Source organism: Panthera uncia, chromosome B1 (genome assembly GCF_023721935.1).
Source record: "Panthera uncia isolate 11264 chromosome B1, Puncia_PCG_1.0, whole genome shotgun sequence".
NCBI classification, from domain to species: Eukaryota; Metazoa; Chordata; class Mammalia; order Carnivora; family Felidae; genus Panthera; species Panthera uncia.
The window spans coordinates 186,661,475-186,679,791 of NC_064811.1; the positions used below are offsets into that span (position 1 = coordinate 186,661,475).

General features: G+C 49.6%; 1 protein-coding gene across 1 annotated transcript in view; it reads left to right on the forward strand.

The window, feature by feature from the left end:
* The first annotated feature begins 18,174 nt into the window (after positions 1 to 18,174).
* LOC125922515 (putative claudin-24) overlaps positions 18,175 to 18,317 on the forward strand; it is a 3,167-nt gene continuing 3,024 nt past the window's right edge. The window contains 1 exon segment of the mRNA XM_049630095.1: positions 18,175 to 18,317. Within this exon segment, the coding sequence (XP_049486052.1) occupies positions 18,175 to 18,317 (143 nt within the window).

An 18,317-nucleotide genomic window follows, 5' to 3' on the forward strand; every position in this document is an offset into this window, starting at 1 on the left:
AGTAGCCTTTGGATTGGAATTTAATAGCAACGCAGTGAAGAAAAGAGAATTGATGGCGACTATTTCCTGAAAGGTCTAGTCTGCGTCAGGACCGGAGCCCATACGTCTTACTTACTCGACCCATTTGAATATCCTAAATACCGGCCTGTTGCTCATTTACTTCCTTGTGAGTGACTTCTTTACATCCTGGCGCAGCAAATGCCAGCCCAGCCAGACAGATTGTCTTGGAGGTCAGGAGGACATCTCGGCATATTCTAAATCAAGCTGGAAATTTCCTGCCGCCCTTGTTAGTTCCTGCCAGCACCATGCGGCGCAGAAAGGAGACACGTGGCTTCCCCGGCGTTGGGCCGCCCCACGGTGCGCGGAGAAAAGAGCTGTGTGCAATCTGCCCGAGGCGGGTGTGCAAGCCTGGGGTGCAAGTCCGAAACCAAGCGGCACCCACCGCCCACTGCAGCCCTCCGTCCTCAGGGGGCGTCCCGGGCCATGGCGTAGGGCCCCCTCGCTCCCAGGTCCGGGTTGGTTTCCTTCTAAAGAGATGGTCATACAACTGCCTCTTAAAACCGTGCTTTGTAAACCATGAACTTGAATTTCTATGCAAAGAAATGAGCCAGTGAACATGTAAATTACACTTACTTCCTTTTAAGCTATCGTGTAGTGTTTGCGGAATACTTCCATGCTTTAAAGAATATAGTTTCACTCCGCACACGCAGGGTGCTTTTACCCTCCGCCGTGGCTTAAATAGTCAGACCCGAGTGCACTGACGTGGTCCGCGTCCTTGTCGTTACTGGCTGCGGGGTATTTGAGATCACTGTACAATTTGCTCAGCCGTTTCCCCTCTTCTGCGTGTCTGGCCCGATTCCAGCTTTATACCATGTTAAATTGCAGCTGCTGTGTATATATTTGTACATATTAGGTTGTTGGGTTTTTTTTTCTTTCTTCTTAAGCATTATTTTCCTGTAGCATATTCCCCAAAGTGGAGTTACCGGGTCAAACAGTTCTGTAGCTCTTGTTACCTATTGTCCAATTTTTCTCAAGAAGAGGAGAAACATTGTGAAGAGCCACCAGCCATGTAAGCATGTGCTCATTTCCCTAAAGTCCTGCCAGCATTGTCCTTTATTCTATTAAAAAAAAAAAAAAATTGTGCTAGCTTAATAGGTGGGAAATTGTTTTGTTTTTTTTTATGTTTCTTTATTTCTGAGAGAGACCCAGAGCATGAGTGGGGGAGGGGCAGAGAGAAACAGAGACACAGAATCCGAAGCAGGCTCCAGGCTCCGAGAGGTCAGCACAGAGTCCGACGCGGGGCTCGAACCCACGAACCGTGAGATCATGACCTGAGCCGAAGTAGGACGCTCAAGAGACTGAGCCACCCAGGCGCCCCGGGAGATTGTTTTAGGTGACATTTCTATCATTGCCGGGAGTTTGAAATCCACCAGTTTGGCGTGGGGCCAGATGTCCAAAGGTCCATGTGGGGACCCCAGCAGGAAAGCGGGCAGTGAGCCCCACCCAGGGAAGGAGGAGGGGCTCACTGAGAAAGCGCCACCAGCATCCCGGTGCATTTCCCCTCTGACCTAAGTCCCCAGCCTGCAGACCTGCTGGTTCCTCAGCCAGGACGCCTCCCCCTGCTCTCAGCTCTTGCTAATACCCATAAATGTGGATCATCTTTTCCAAGAAGTTCATTCCTGACCTGCCGTTCTGGGTTAGGAGCTGCTGTCTGTGTTCCCACAGCATCCTGCCCTCTGTCCCTCCTTACACGCGTCCCACTGGACTGTGGCAGTTGGTGCCATGTTTCCCTGGGACCAGGGCGTGGTTCGATTTGGTGAAAGAATGGGTGAATCGATGAGAGAATGAACTAATCAGCCCTGGTACTTACAGTGGCCGCCAGGGCTCACAGTGTCCAGCAACCCAGGGCGGAACCAGAAATCTGTGAGACGTTCTAGACAAGGGGGCCCACGGGTGCTCCTCAAGTCAGAGCCTAGAGATGAGCCCGACTCCTGGGGCAGGAGCAGGGGAAGGAGTGGTCACCATGGATGCACTAACAAGCTCCAAACAAGCCCTAGTGAACTAGTTTTCAACCAGTTTGATGTAGTTTTGATGCAAGGCTAACTCCCCACAGGACCTCGGGATCGTTACTTATAATTGTAATGACCATGAACACACCTATCAGTGTGGGGACAGATGTGACTGTGCCCATTTAAGGGAAGAAAAGAGGTGGCACTCTGATTCTGAGAAGCCCTCTCTCCTTCCCCCCAAAACCTCCCAGGTCAGCTTGCATCTGGGCCCCTTAATGACCCCAAACTCATTACTCCCTGACCATGAGACGTTTGGGGGAGAAGGTGCCTCTAGAGCCTGAGCCCCCCTTCTCCATTCTCTGACCATTGAATAAGTTACCTACTTGCTGACAAATACTGTTTAGTCACTTGGCAAAAGGCATTCAGTAGGGAAAGAACCTACCTCTTCAGTGACAAGGTTGAGGGCTGGCAGACTTGTTCCAGGGTTATCTTTCTGCTTCAGTGAAATTAGGATCACTTCCTCCAACCATTTTTCAGGCTCTCGTCTTTGTTCTAATGGCTTTTATGAAACAAGACCAGAAAATACAAAATACACAAAAATCCATGAATCACAACCTTGTTCCAAGGAAACAGCTTTCCTTTTCTTCCAGGTTGATCTACAAAGACCCTACCAACCGTCACACATGTACCCCATCCATTGGCGGTCCAAGTCTGCTTGTTACCACCGCATTGGGTTTAGTCCACAAGCGTTAATGAGCAAATGCAAAGTTCCAGAATCCCTGTGGGCCACGGTGGGCGTCCTCACATTGGGTGGCTGGGTACAGAAATTCTAATCTGAGGCAACTGCAAGGAATACGAAACAAACCAAACAAATAATAGTAGATTTCAGCTGAGAGAGGTGCTCAGTCAAGGTCTAAGAACAAGAAGGATGATGCCAAGGGAGTGCCAAACCAAAGCTCTCAAGAACGTAGCCAGTAAAGAGGAGAGCTGAGGGCGTGGACCAGAGGTGTCGGTCAAGGGGAGGCTGTATGGTCAAAGCCTTGCATTAAGTCGTCACTGCAAAATGCAGTCTCAAGAGCCAAATGCACCAGGAGTAGAAAAAGCTTCCAGAAAGGAATAGAATATGGCCATTGCCTTCCCGGGCTTCCTCAATTATCCAGTCAGCAGGGAAGGCAGACAGAGAAACAGGCCACTAGTCACACCCACAGAACGTACTGGGAAAAACAAAAATTACTTCCCATCCATGATCATTTAACTTTTTTACACTGATGGTAAATATGTGAACAACAACTTTTTTATTTGTCAGCTTAGACAGTCTGCACATTAGTCTTCGCTTAAGCCAAGAGTTTACCTTTTATGTCTTTTATATTAAAAATGGTAGCATAGACCAATGGAATAGAATAGAGAACCCAGAATTGGACCCACCAATATATGGCCAACTAATCTTCGACAAAGCAAGAAAGAATATCCAATGGAAAAAAAGACAGTCTCTTTAACAAATGGTGCTGGGAGAGCTGGACGGCAACATGCAGAAGGATGAAACTAGACGGCTTTCCTACACCGTACGCAAAAATAAATGCAAAATGGGTGAAAGACTTAAATGTGAGACGGGAAACCATCAAAATCCTAGAAGAGAAAACAGGCAATAATAACCTCTTTGACTTTGGCTGCAGCAACTTCTTACTTGACAAGTCTCCAAAGGCAAGGGAAATAAAAGCAAAAATGAACCGTTGGGACCTCATGAAGATAAATGCTTCTGCACAGCAAAGGAAGCAATCAATAAAACGAAAAGGCAACCCGTGGAATGGGAGAAGATATTTGCAAATGACATGTTGGATGAATGGTTAGTATCCAAAATCTGTAAAGAACTTATCAAACTCAATACCCAAAAAACAAATAATCCGGTGAATAAATGGGCATAAGACATGAATAGGCACTTTTGCAAAGAAGACATCCGGATGGCCAGCAGACACATGAAAAGATGCTCAACATCACTCATCATCAGGGAAATACAAATGAAAACCACAATGAGATACCACCCCATACGGTCAGAGTGGCTAAAATTAACAACTCAGGAAACAACAGATATTGGTAAGGATGTGGAGAAAGGGGAACCCTCTTGCACTGTTGGTGGGAATGCAAACGGGTGCAGCCGCTCTGGAAAACAGTGTGGAGGTTCCTCAAAATATTAAAAATAGAACTATCCTACAACCCAGCAATAGCATTACTAGGAATTTGTCCAAAGGATTCGGGAGTGCTGACTCACAGGGGCACATGTATCCCAATGTTTATAGCAGTGCTATCAACAATAGCCAAATTATGGAAAGAATCCAAATGTCCATCAACCGATGAACGGATAAAGAAGATGTGGTGGGGGCGCCTGGGTGGCGCAGTCGGTTAAGCGTCCGACTTCAGCCAGGTCACCATCTCGCGGTCCGTGAGTTCGAGCCCCGCGTCAGGCTCTGGGCTGATGGCTCGGAGCCTGGAGCCTGTTTCCGATTCTGTGTCTCCCTCTCTCTCTGCCCCTCCCCCGTTCATGCTCTGTCTCTCTCTGTCCCAAAAATAAATAAAAACGTTGAAAAAAAAAAATTAAAAAAAAAAAAAAAAAGATGTGGTGTATATATATATATATATATGTATATATATGCACAATGGAATACTACTTGGCAATCAAAAAAAAAGGAAATCTTGCCATTTGCAACAACATGGATGGAACTAGAGGGTGTTATGCTAAGCGAGATCAGTCCATCAGAGAAAGACAAATATCATATGTTTTCACTCGTGTGGAATTTGAGAAACTTCACAGAAGACCATGGGGGAAGGGAAGGAAAAAAGGTAGTGAGAGGGAGGCAAACCATTAGAGACTCTTAAATACAGAGAACAAACTAAGGGTTGATGGTGGGGGGCAATGGGTGATGGGCATTAAGGAGGGCACTTATTGGGATGAGCACTGGGTGTTGTATAGAAGTGATGAATCACGGGAATCTACTCCCAAAGCCAAGACGCTGTATACACTGATGTTAGCTGACTTGAAAATAAATTATATAAAAATAAACAAACAAATAAATAAAGATTAAAAAATTTTTGTTGATAGGGTAAACCGATCTTTTAACGTCATCTTCAAAATTTTGAAGTCGCGCGTACTCTGTGCGAAAGAGATAAATCAATAAAACCAGAAGTTTTTGCCACAGTGTTGTTTTGCAGAGGTTTTAATTGTCTTAGCCAACTTCAGATTCTTTAAAGAAGTAGTAGGTGAGGTGGGATATAGAGTATAAACTACAGAGTAAAACTAGGCTCCCTTGGTCCTACTATTCTGTCTCTACCATAGGTTGTAGCCATTTATAATTAAAGTTTACATTTTTTTTCAGTATATCACGTACTTAAAGACAACAGCTACTACTATTTCTCAGGCAATTAGAGATATAATTTGCCTTAATTATAATTTTCTAAAATCGTTTCTCAAACTGGGAATCATAAATGGTTACACACCCACCGAATTTTAATTTTGCAGTTTTGTTTTAGCGATACTTTTTATTTAATTAATTAATTAATTTAAAAAAATTTTTAATGTTTACTCATTGTTGAGAGACAGAGAGTGAGCAGGGGAGGGGCAGAGAGAGAGGGAGACACAGAATCCAAAGCAGGCTCCAGGCTCTGAGCTGTCAGCACAGAGCCCGACGCGGGGCTTGAACTCCTGAACTGTGAGATCATGACCTGAGCCAAAGTCAGATGCTCAACCAACTGAGCCACCCAAGTATCGCCCCAGCGATACTTTTTAAAAATGAGTACTGTTTAAAGACAAAACTCACTGAGAGAATTTACATTTGGTAGTTTTAGAAGAAGATTTTACGTTTCTTAAGTCTATGTTTTCACAAATTGGGTTTCGTGAACAAATTCTGAGAGAACTAAAACAAAATTATTTCCCTACAAATTCCTCAAGTTTCAAGACCACTGCTAGAGTACATATCCTTACACTTCAAAGTCCATTCTTTTCCGGTTTTGAGGTTCAAATGAATGACGTATTACCACCGTGCCTCACATTTTGCAATATCTTTTTGGCATTAAACAAAGTCCCCAGTTGTAGAAGATCTACTTCTATTTTTAATTTCCTGATGCACTTTTGTTTTTCCAGAACAGGTCTTAACATTTGCCAAGAGAGGTTTTTTTTTTTCCCCACCCAGGACCATGATTTTCTTCATCGTTGTTAAAAACGCAAGCAGGAGCTGAATGAATTCCACACGTGAAATAAAATACATTTATCTTTTGCTTATTGTAAGGGTCGTGGAACTGTTTGAAAGCTTCACGTTGTCACCCTTACGAAAGTAAAATTCAAATTATGTAAGAGGTCACGGTCGCATTCACCAAATGCTGAAGGCACACTGGATAAAATTTAGATAAGGAAGCTTTATTCACAATACCTGGGAGGGTGAGCTGGACCTTTAATAAGGAAATATCAAGGAGTAAGATAAAGAATTCCAGTCTGGAATTACTCTCTCCTGGCAAGGATTAAACCATATGAAATCAATATTATTCAAATCCTGCCCAACTTCCTGAGCTAAGCTCAAAGACCACTTTCTTAGTGACGCCTTCCCAAATCAACCCGTCGCTTCTCTTCCATCGTTGGCCCTTGATCCCCTTGGAGGCATTTCCTGTAATCTGTACCTGGCCTAGGGGACTCCCCACCTTTACCTTCTATGGTAGTTGCCAGGTGAATGTCTTGTCTTCCCTGTAAGATTATATGCTGCCTTTTTTTTTTTTTTTTAGTTTATTTATTTATTTTGAGAGAGAGAGAATCCCACAACCCTGGGATCTGAATCAAGAGTCGGATGCTCAACTGACTGAGCTGCCCAGTCGCCTCAGGATTTAGCTCGTTTTGACAGAAATTGCTGCCAGTCTCCTCTGTCTTGTCCTTGGGGTGGTAACCGGTTCCTGAAACAAAAAGCTTAGAGGGGGGGTGGGGAGGTTTGTGGAAGAGAGGAAAAAGGTTACTTTAAACCCGAGCTCCACTGAAGCATTCGTGCAGCCATTTTGATTTTTGTTCAACTCAGTGCTTTGAAGCGGTTTCAATAACAAGGAGCTTCTGAAGGAAAAGGCCATGACAAAAATAATGTCACTGGGATACAAGTGATTTCCTTTGTCAGGGGAATTAAGAGAGAAACCTTCAGACTCCCTTAGCACAGCGTCTTTGGGAAACCAGGATGGAACAGCCTTTTGACAGAACAAAGAGCCTTGTGTTGGGAGAGACATGTGTACCCGGTGGCCACAGGCGTGTCCTCTGGGGAGGCCCAGGTGCGCACTGCCGTCCCACAGACCCTTTCCACGGCCCACACTCAGCCACCAGAGGGCTGGGTGGCGCCCGCTTGGCTCTGAGCTGGAGACACCCCTCCTCCGGGGCTCAAGTCTTCAGGACACAGCCGCTAAGATGGGTCCCCAGAAAGGCTCACTGCTCTGGAAAGGCCTGTGAGCAAGTGACCTGAGCTCCTCCATTCTGCCCCACACTCTTTGAGATTTGGGGTTCGGGCATGATTGAAACAGAGCTTTCCCCGGCCCAGCTCCCCAAAGCCCACCTGCCCTGAGAAGGGCCTTCCCTGTGCCCTGGGACCCCCACCTCGTGGTGGCTGTCTCTCCCCTCTTCTGGTGAGCCTCTGAGTGTACTGACCCTGCCGGGCTGGGGATCAGAGTTCCCAGAAGCTTAAAACCAGACATGGGTGGCTTATAGGTACCTAACTCAGTTGATTGCCTTTCCATAGATGGCTTCATTTAGGCTTTGAGTTCGTATTTCCAGCCAAAATGCATTAGACTCCTTCCAGGAGGACGGGCACCATGACTGCTCGTGATCACCACCATCCCCAACCCCCCCCCCCCCCCCCGGGGCCCAGCCCTGTGGCTGGCCATAGGTGCTCAGTAAACTCTGGATCATGTGACTGAGACTCTTAACGTTTTCTGCAGCCTGTTTTGTTGTTGCTGTTGGTGGTGTTGGTGGTGGTGGTGTTTAAAGAAAGGGAACAGAACTGGCACCTCACCAGGCTGCCCAGTTCCAGGGACAAGTATTTCCACAGCATTCTATATAAATGGCTCCCCCTACGTAGTGACCTCGGGGAAACTTGACCCGGGCAGCGATGCGAATTCAGATTTTACCTTTTGTTCCCAGAAATTCCTCATGTCGTGACTCCTGGCTAAGACTGGTACAGGTCCTTAGGCTGATGTTTCCTTTAAAGTCATTCTGGGGGCGGGGCGCCTGGGTGGTCAGTCCGTTAAGCATCCTATTTCGGCTCAGGTCATGATCTCGTGGTTCGTGAGTTCGAGCCCCGCATCGGGCTCCGTGCTGACAGCTCGCGGCCCGGAGCCTGCTTTGGATTCTGTGTCTCCCCCTCTCTCTGCCCCTCCCCCGCTCATGCTCTGTCTCTTCTGTCTCAAAAATAAATAAACATTAAAAAAATTTTTTTTTAATTTTTAATTTTAATTTTAATTTCTGGGGGAGTCTGGTTGGCTCAGTCAGTTGAGGATCTGATTTTTTATTTCAGCTCAGATCATGATCCCAGGATCGTGGGATCGAGCCCCATGTCGGGCTCTACACTGAGCATGGAACCTGCTTGAGATTCTCTCTCTCTCTCTCTCTCTCTCTCTCTTTCTGCTCCTCCCTTCACCCAGCTCTCTAAAATAAACATAAAATTAAATAAATAAAATAAAATAAAGTCAACTCATTCTGGAATACAGGACCAGAGCCCCCTCTGTTCACAGAGTCCAGAGCTCCCTAAGGTTGGGGAATGCTGATCGAGTGGGGCCCCCACCCTTCACGAGCGAGTCCAGGAACTTGTCAGCGGGAGTCTACACCCAAGTTTTGTGAAAGTGAGCCCCAGAACCAGAAAGGCTGTAAACAGATCCTGCGGCCACCCCCCAGGGGATGACAGTCCCAAGGATCCTACTCATCTACCGAAGGCTTGAAGAGTCCCGTGTATTGTGTCCACCGTGGGGAACCTTGCACTTAGAGAGCCTCTGCTGTTCTTAAAGCTTTTTTTAAAAAAATAATTATTTATTTTTAAGAGAGAGAGTGAGCAGGGAGGGGCAGAAAGAGAGGGAGACAGAGGATCCGAAGCGGGCTCTGCACTGACAGCACAGAGCCTGATGCGGGGTTCGAACTCACCAACCGTGAGATCACGACCTGAGCTGAGGTTGGAGGCTCAACAGACTGAGCCACCGAGGCGCGCCCTTTTTTTTTTTTTTTAAAGTTTTTTTTCTGCTGTTCTTGCTTTTCATCCTTTTTCTGAGTAAGCTCATCCCAGCCCAGGGCTTCAACTCTTATCCTCTGGTCTCTCTAGAAACTCCACCAGCAGCCACAGCTTCTCCCCTGAGCACAAGACCCCTAAAGCCACAGGGAGGTGCCACAGGCACATGGGCTCAGTTCTGCCTGTCCCCACCTTCCCACCTGTGGCCCCGCTAGCTCCGTCTGGGTCAAAGATGTCACGGTCCGTCCGTATATCAACATCGAAATCCCTTCCTCTCCGCGTTATAGGTCACAGGCGCCTAGTGATGCTACCTTGACTCTCTCTTCTTGCCTGTTCGATTTCACCGCTCTGGCTCTAGATTCGGCCCTCATGGTGTTGCCTTTACTACTGAAGAAACTTCAAAGGGGTCTCTTTGCCTCCAGCTCGTTGTCAGTCATTCTGAGCTCCTCCTTCCTTGTAGGACAAAGTTCAGGCGACTTCCCATGAAATGCAAGGCGAGGCCTTTGCCTCGCAAAAAAGTCTTCTCTGCCTCTTTCTCCACTGCCCGGCGGCATTAGACAAGTTGGTCAGACCAACCGGGGTTGGAATGCTCTCCTGTCCCAGGTCCTGCACCCCCACATCCGATTTTCCACTGGTGCCTCTCTCCCTGTCACCTCCGCCCACTCACCCTCCTCTACCCTCTCCCAGGGCTGGTGTTCCTCACAGCTTCATTGTGAGCCCTCTTCTCTTCCCTCCGAATACCCCATAAATCTTGGCCATGCTCCCAAATCCCACCTGAAGGCCAAAGACTCCCCATTTAGGCCTCCGGCTCAGATCTCCGAGTGCACGACGCGTCTATCCAGCCTCCCACCCGGCATCCCTGTGTGGATGGCAAGCGGGATCGCAAATATAAGACAGGCCTGAAGACCTCCTGCCTCTTCTCTCTCTTGTCCTTTCCTCAAGTCTCTCCCAGTTCAGTACATGGTGCCACGAGCCACCCGGGGGCTAAAGCCAAGATCCTGGGTCCCCGTCCACTCCTCAGCCCCCACTGCCAGGCGTCAACACGTCCTCCCCACTCAACCTCTGGAGAACACAGCCGAAATTCTTCCGTTTCTCACCGTCCTCCCAGGACGGCACCATCATCTCGGCCGCGCAAAGCGCTGCCTTGGCCATTCTTTCCAGTTGCCAAAGTAATCGCTTCAAAACACACGTTGGATCACGTCCGTGCTCCAGGCTGCGGCGCAGGGAAGCAGTCACGGTGAAACCCAAGCCCCTCTCCACAACCCCTGGTGGGCGTGTGGTGGCCTCACCTGGCCCCCCAGCACCTCACTTTGCTCCCTGCTCTCCTGCCACAGCGCCCTCAGCTGGGTTCTGGAAACACGGCAAGCATGTTCCCATTCAACTTCCCACTCTTGCTCCCTGTGGCTGGCCCGGTCCCCCCAGGTCTTTGTCTGGTTGACTTATCAGTTAGTTCCTGGCTCACATGGCACTTTCTCAGACACCTGGACCAGCCTCCATGACTCTCACCAGATTTGTGCTCATTTTGTTTTCCCCTGTCCCTCTCCCCAACCGAAGGACAAAACTGTGCATTTCTTTCTTTTTTTTTTTTTAATGTTTATTTATTTACTTTGAGAGAGAGAGAGAGAGAGAGCACAAGCAGGTCAGGAGCGGAGAGATCTGAAGCGGGCTCTGGGCCGTCAGCACGGAGCTGGACACGGGGCTCGAACGCACGAACCGCGAGGTCATGACCTGAGCCGAAGTCGGACGCTCAACCGACTGAGCCCCCCCGGGCGCCCCTGCTGTCGCAGCTGCTAACTTCCCAGCCCTAAAGCCTGGGTGGGCTTCGTGGCACCAAGCCGAGGTGCGCTCAGCGCCTGACCCTGGTTCGAGGAGGGAGCAGGGTGCCCCGCGGGTGCAAAGCGTCTGGACAAAATGGAGAGGCAAGCGCAACGATGGCTGACGGCTGCTTCCACGGTGCTGAAGGGGTTAAGGCCTGGGCTTTGGTGCTGGATGGGTTTGGGCTTCAATCCTTGCTCTATGAGGCTAACTGGCTTATTTAAGCCTCAGACCCCTTACCTGTTAGATGGAGTAATAACAGCGTCTACATCATAGACCTCTTGTGAGGAGGACGAAGGTACCACAGATACAATCCTCATCCCCATGCCCGGCCAGCAGGAAGCGCTCATCAAATCCTGGCTATTGGCATTAGCCTTCATTCTGGGTTGTTCTGTTCTGTTCTGTTTTTCCCTAGCAGATGCCGCATGGACGGGAGGCTCCCTTCACCACCCGGAGTCGAGGCCTCACATTAGTTTTTCAGCCTCAGTTTTCTTAAGGCTTGGAACCAAATCTCAGCTGGGACTTCGGGAACATCAGGCGACGGGGCCTTCAGAGACACCGCACCCCCACACACCCAGCTATGAAAAAGGGCTTTCAGACCCGCCGCTGGAACCCCACACGTCCCCTCACGCCGGGGCACGCCAGGGGGGATCGGTTAACGAGGACCAGGCTTCCTCTATTTCCTGCCCTAAATGCCATCGCCTGAAACCGACCCTGGAGCTGCTCACAAACCAGAACCAGCGCGTGTGGACGACGCATCCCGGGGAAAGGGTCCACACCGCCTCCCCGATCCGTGCCCCGGATATCCACCGCGGCCACCTGCTTCACTGCGTTCACCACCAGAACGGTCCTGGGCACAACACGGCAGGCCAGGGGGAATAACTTCCTGGCGCCGACCCCCCAGAGATCCGAGCGAGCTACTGGCTTCAAGTTTAAAGGCCCAGGCACACGTGTTCCCGCTTGCAGAGCAGTTATAGTTTGTTTTTGTTTATAGACATATAGAGATATTTTTCTTTACAGTATTCGATGTCCTCTTCTCTCTCTGATTCCAGTCGGCAAGGACTGGATCGTTTTCCTTTGCTCTCTTCTCAAAGTTGTTTGGTGACAGTTTCAGGGACGCTCAACGAATAGACTGCCTGGCAATGATAAATCAAACCAGTCAATCCAAGTGATGGATAAGGGCTATAAACTTTAACACAGTTTTTTGTTTGTTTTTAAACCATCGGTGTCTTGGGGCGCCTGGGTGGCTCAGTCGGTTGAGCGTCCGACTTCGGCTCAGGTCATGATCTCGCGGTTTGTGGGTTCGAGCCCCGCGTCGGGCTCTGGGCTGACAGCTCAGAGCCTAGAGCCTGGAGCCTGCTTCGGATTCTTGTGTCTCCCTCTCTCTCTCTCTCTGCCCCTCCCCGACTCGCTATCTCTCTCTCTCTCCCTCTCTCAAAAATAAATAAACATTAAAAAAAAGAGCACTTACACCGCGGAAACTGGCAAAGGCTAAAAACAGGGGCTCCCACAGCCCAGGAGCCGCTGCTGAAATGTTTACCGGCGCACCACTGGGGGGCAGAACCCCGAAGTCCAGCTGGAATGAAGTCCCTCAGGAGGTTCTGAAGCCCAGAGCCTTAGAGCAACTCTGCTGAAGGCAGACTTGGGGACCGGGCCCCAGCCCACGTCTGTGCTCTGGGAAAAGAATTTAGGCGCCTGCATCCAGAGCTCTGTAAAGGACCCTGTGACTGTGGGTAAGTTACCCGCCTGTGTGTGCTTTGTCATCTACAAAATGGGTCTGCGGCTAGTGCCTCCGCGTTCGGCGATCGTGAGGACAAAGCGAGCTAACGTGTGTTCCAGGCCCCCGGGACAGTGCCTGGGAAGCAGAAAGCATGTGGCAACTGTTACCTATTATTATGATCTGACAAAAGAAAAAAAGCTTAGTCCGACAGTTCCCCGCCACCCCCCCCCCCTTTTATAACCCTTATTTCCCCTTCTTTTGAGAATCCTGCACGGTTTGTAGAACATTTAGAAAACACAACTAACGAAAATGTGGGAAAGGAAAAGCCCCCATCTTTAACACCCAGTGAATGTTTCGGTGTACCCCCGGCCTTTCTGGCATTTTCCCAAACCTAGAATAGGTCAATCTTGACACCCTCCCGGAACAGGACACTCTTGTTTGCTAACTCATGATGTTTGGGTAACATTTCCTACCACCGGTCATGCTCAGATAAACCAGGACGGCCAGGCTGTGTCATCATCGTCACGAAAGGGAATCGGCGGCGATGGGCATTTATTACAGCGTTGGGACCGTATGTCTCCATTCACTATCATTTGGAGGGACCCACCTCTTTTACTTAATAGACAACTATTTGTTGAACCCAAGGCATCGTGCCCTGGGGGCTGTGAGGGCGACAGGGTGTCTTAGCCTCATGGGTGCCCTCCCAGGATTCAGAGTGCGAATCTCTGTTTAGCGGGACAAGGGATGTTTTTCAGAAACGTCATACACCACAGGTTTTCTTTTGCTCAAAACAATTGTGTTTGGCAGGACCCCTTTGTCTCTACTCTTATGTCAAAGTGGCAGGGAGGCCTGAGCACCTGTTACGAGAGAGGCGGATTCTCCCCCTTCGTCGAGCGTCGGAGCCCCCGCTGGGAGACGGGACGCGGAGGGACGTTTGCAGTTTCTGTGGTTGGTTGTTCCCCCCGCGTGTCCCCGCAATGCGGATTCCAGAGTCTTCGCTGGGCCCCGGGAAGGTGCACGCTGATCTCCCAGGGCCGATGGGGCTTGTTAGGGAAATTCTGAGGTCACGGGGCTTGTGTCTCTCCACTGCCTTCAGACTCTAACGCTCTCAAAAGACATCTCACGCCCCGGCCCCTTCTCTCTTCAATCCCTCTCCCCGCTCATCTTCCCCTGCATTAGGGTTCCCATTGCCCAGGGGGCCACCTGCTTCAGGCAGCAGCCAAGCTTTCAGGTGGTCTTGCTCTTAGGGCTTCTGTGTCTTTTTTTTTTCTTTTTTTATGTTTATTTTTGAGACAGAGAGGAAGAGAGCAGGGGAGGGGCAGAGAGGGAGACACAGGATCGGAAGCAGCTCCAGGCTTCCAGCTGTCGGCACAGAGCCCGACGCGGGGCTCGAACGCACAAACCGTGAGATCATGACCTGAGCGGGAGTCGGACGCCTACTTGGCCGAGCCACCGAGGCACTCCATTTTTTTTTTAAACGTTTTTTTTTTCTTTTTAAAATTATTTATTTATTTTGAGAGAAAGAGTGGGCGAGGGGCAGAGAGAAGAGAGAGAGAATCCCAAGCAGGCTCTGAACTGTCAGTGCGGAGCCCGACATGGGGCTCGAACCCAGGAACCGTGAGGTGCCGACCTGAGCTAAAACCAAGAGTCTGACGCTTAACTGACTGAGCCACCGGGGTGCCCCGGGGCTTCTGTGACTTAATGATACAAAGGAGCTCGTCCCTGGGGCCACCAGTTAGGTGGTACATAAATGACCCTTGCTTACAATCCTGCAAAGGCTTTTGATGATCTATATTCTAAACTCCAAATGATTTAGCTTGCATGACGGTGCCCCGTGACCCGGCCTCATCTTCGACGGGCACCCTCGATCTCCGGCCAGGCACCAGCTGTCTTTCAGGAGCCACCCCCAGACCCCTTTGCCAGCGTCCCTCCCCTGAAACAGCCATCCTGCCCCAGCGCTGTCCCTATCAGGGTGTTCAGCATCCTGTCTTCTTCTCTGGGTCTTGCTTGACAACCGCTCTCTCCAGCCCTGGTTCTCACGTGCTGCCTGACACAGAGCGGGGACCCAAACGCATGAGGCTGAATCCGTGAACCCTCGAAGGGACTCCCTTCCCCGACGGCAGGGCCCAGGACAGCAGGCAGGGGAGGGCAAGCAACCCATTTTGCCTACGACCACAGACTTCACCTTGAACGTGAAAACATAAAACCCAGGAGGGAAAGGAAGGTCGTGTTCCCCACGCGATGCCTGCCACGTGTCTCCTACGATCTAGATTGGCTCACAGCTGCATTGACAGATCCGATCTCCGAAAATGGCCACGAAAGTACCTCCAGTCCCACAATTCTTCCAGAGACTTGCTGCTTCCCCACCGAGAGACGGTGCCTCTCCGTCCCTCTCCTAGAATGGGGCAGGCCCCTGTGACAGCCTTGTCTGTGAGGGTGATGTTCAGCCTCACTCGACACCACTGGGAGCAGAGACCATTGTCCCAAACTGCAGGTTCGCGAGTAAATACATCTACGTGATTGCTGTTTTCAAGCAACTAAATTTACGGATGGTTTACCTGGGGACATTCGTCAACACTTGCTCTGGACTGAGAGGTTTCCCCAGGTGTGTGACTTTTGGTAAACAGGGCTTTTTGTTTTAATTTTACTTATTCATTCATTCATTTAATTTTTGAGAGAGAGACGGACGGCGCACACGAGTTGGGGGGGAAGGGCCGAGGGCGAGGGAGAGAGATTCCTAAGCAGGCCCCGCGCCCAGCATAGAGCCCGACGCAGGGCTTGATCCCACGATCCTGAGATCACGACCTGAGCTGAAATCAAGAGTCAGATGCTCAACTGACTGAGCCACCCAGGCGCCCTTGGGGTTTTTGTTTTCAGATTAATGTTTGGGAGACAGAGACCTTGTGGTCCTCCACTCACTGAACGTTGTGCTGGTGATTTTGTTTTCCAAATTCCGCCCCCACACCCACTCCGGGACCAACGCGGCCTGAGCAGGAGCCCACACACCGGCCCAGGCGCATGTGGCTGTGGGTCGGGGCTTCGCACCTTCCCGTCCCAGGGATGCTGCACTGGGGTTTCCCCGCCCTGAGCACTCACTTCCCCTGCTCCTTGTATTTCTCTGAATTCTCTTACTCACGTGTTTCTGCGATGGCTTCTTCCCACTGGGATGCGAGCCCCTGGGGCGGGGCCTGCATCCACCGTGGTCTTGATTGTGTCTTTCACACTTAACAGTCTGGCCAGGAGGAGGTGCTCGAAAATATTTTTCTTTTTTTCAACATTTTTTTTTTTTTTTAATTTATTTTTGGGACAGAGAGAGACAGAGCATGAATGGGGGAGGGGCAGAGAGAGAGGGAGACACAGAATCGGAAACAGGCTCCAGGCTCCGAGCCATCAGCCCAGAGCCTGACGCGGGGCTCGAACTCACGGACCGCGAGATCGTGACCTGGCTGAAGTCGGACGCTTAACCGACTGCGCCACCCAGGCGCCCCGAAAATATTTTTCTAAATGCTGAAAGAATAAAGGAGTTGAGGGGTCACACATCCGCGCCCCCCCCCCCCCAGCATGGCACAAACTTCCCCCACGGTGGCCCGGACAGGTGAGAAATTAGCCTTTTTAAAACATCCTTGGGAAGGAAGGGTCACTGCCTCCCAGGGCGGCCTATTCCATTCCATCTCCCTCCTTCTCTCTCTCTCTCTCACACACACACACACACACACACACACATCTCATTGTGATATTCGGAATCATCTCCTCGTGACTCTTAATGGTTGTTCTCCAGAGCTCTCTGCATCCTGGCCACCTGCCTGGAGGAAAGCCCTAGCTTACCATTATCCCAGCTCCTGGTGATAAGGGCTCAGGACAAATCGCTAGCCCTTTGTGGACTCTTACGTCTTTGTGCAAACTGGAACCACCTTTTTAGTTCATTGAGGACAGCAATATACTTAAGGGATTCTGAAAATTTGTAAAAGTTAAGAACTCATCTTTTTTTTTTTTTTTTTAAACATAAAATGATGGCAAATACTCAAGAGAACACCATTCACCTAATGACTCTGAGGCTTACTTTGGCTACATCAGGCTCTGGGTTCTGTTTCTCTCCCATCTCCCGTTGAACGATATCATAAAAGCTCTTCTCTGACCCTGGACTAGACTCAACCACTGGGTTGCGACGGGCAGTGGTTCTGTTTCAGCCGGTTAGAATCCTCCAGGGCAACGGCTCCATTTGAGGAACCTTCCAGTCCTGTCCCCCCCAAGCCTGTCAGATCCCACCTTCCCGCTGTGGGTGCAGGAGTCCCGGGGCCCCTTGCAGAGAGGGGTTGGAGCAGCCCTGGGAATCTGGAGCACGTGACCTCTTGTCCCACCTGGGAGGCCCTGTATTCTCTCAGGGGTCACCCTCTGCAGAAGTATGCTCTCAAGGTGGGGCCTAAATCGAAAAAACAAACAAGATGAAGCCTCAAAGGTCAGCCCCCTTGTGGCTGTTGTTTTTTCACCAGAACCTTTGTGTTGGACCCATCGGGAGTCTTCCTGCCTGGCGGTGCTTTGTCTGTGTGGCTTAAATGACAGCAAACACAGCTCAGCTTTGGACGGGGACACACACACACACACACACACACACACACGCCTCTCAGATACCGAGAAACACTGTCCCTAATGTGGGACTTGGAAAACCAAGTCCCTAATGTGGATGGAGAAAATCTTAAGAGTGAGACCCAGAGCTTCCCAGGATTTTCCCCTCCTCACTTAGCACCTCTTGGGCATCAGTCATCGGTCTTTTTCATTTTAATGAACCAGTGAACCCGCCTCTACCTTTCAAAGGAATCTGGGGCAACTTTCCTGCCAAGTCCCCACTGAGGGCCTGTGACACTCAAGAAGGAGGGCCAGGCTCTTGTGTAGGTTAAGGAAGTCCGAGGAGAATAAAGATTATAGGGAAACAGTCTACCTTTCTTTACAAGGTCTTGTTTTGCATCCCTGAAATCTCAGATTCAGCTATCACAATGAAGTCCTGTTGCAGAAAGAGCCGGCCTTTTATCACCACTTAAAATCTAATTAATCCATACTGAAGCACAAAGATTTCTGTTGTATTTTAGGGTGAGGGGTCACAGAGCCCTCTTTGTTCATCCTTAGACTTATAATCATCAAGCATTGGGGATATAATTTTACCAAGCAAATTGGAAGGTAACAGATCAAATCCTTATCAGAAAGCCTAACTCATAGTTTTAACAGGGTCCTTCGTCCTTTACATGAAACATTATATTCGAGAAGAACAAAAACGCATTTCAGAGTTTCCAAAGAGTTAATGGCCAAAGCTTATATTCCGGGCAGCATAGGACCAAAACAGTCACACTACTGTGAAGCACGAAAGACAGTGACTCCCACAGGGGTGGCCAAAGTTGTGAGACTTGTTGCAATGGCTTTAGTCTTTAGAGTAGCGATGCAGCTCGTTGGACTTTCGTTATCTTTGCTGGGATGGGTTTTGTCCATTATTACAACTTACCTGCCACATTGGAAAAACCTCAATCTGGACTTAAACGAGATGGAGAACTGGACCAT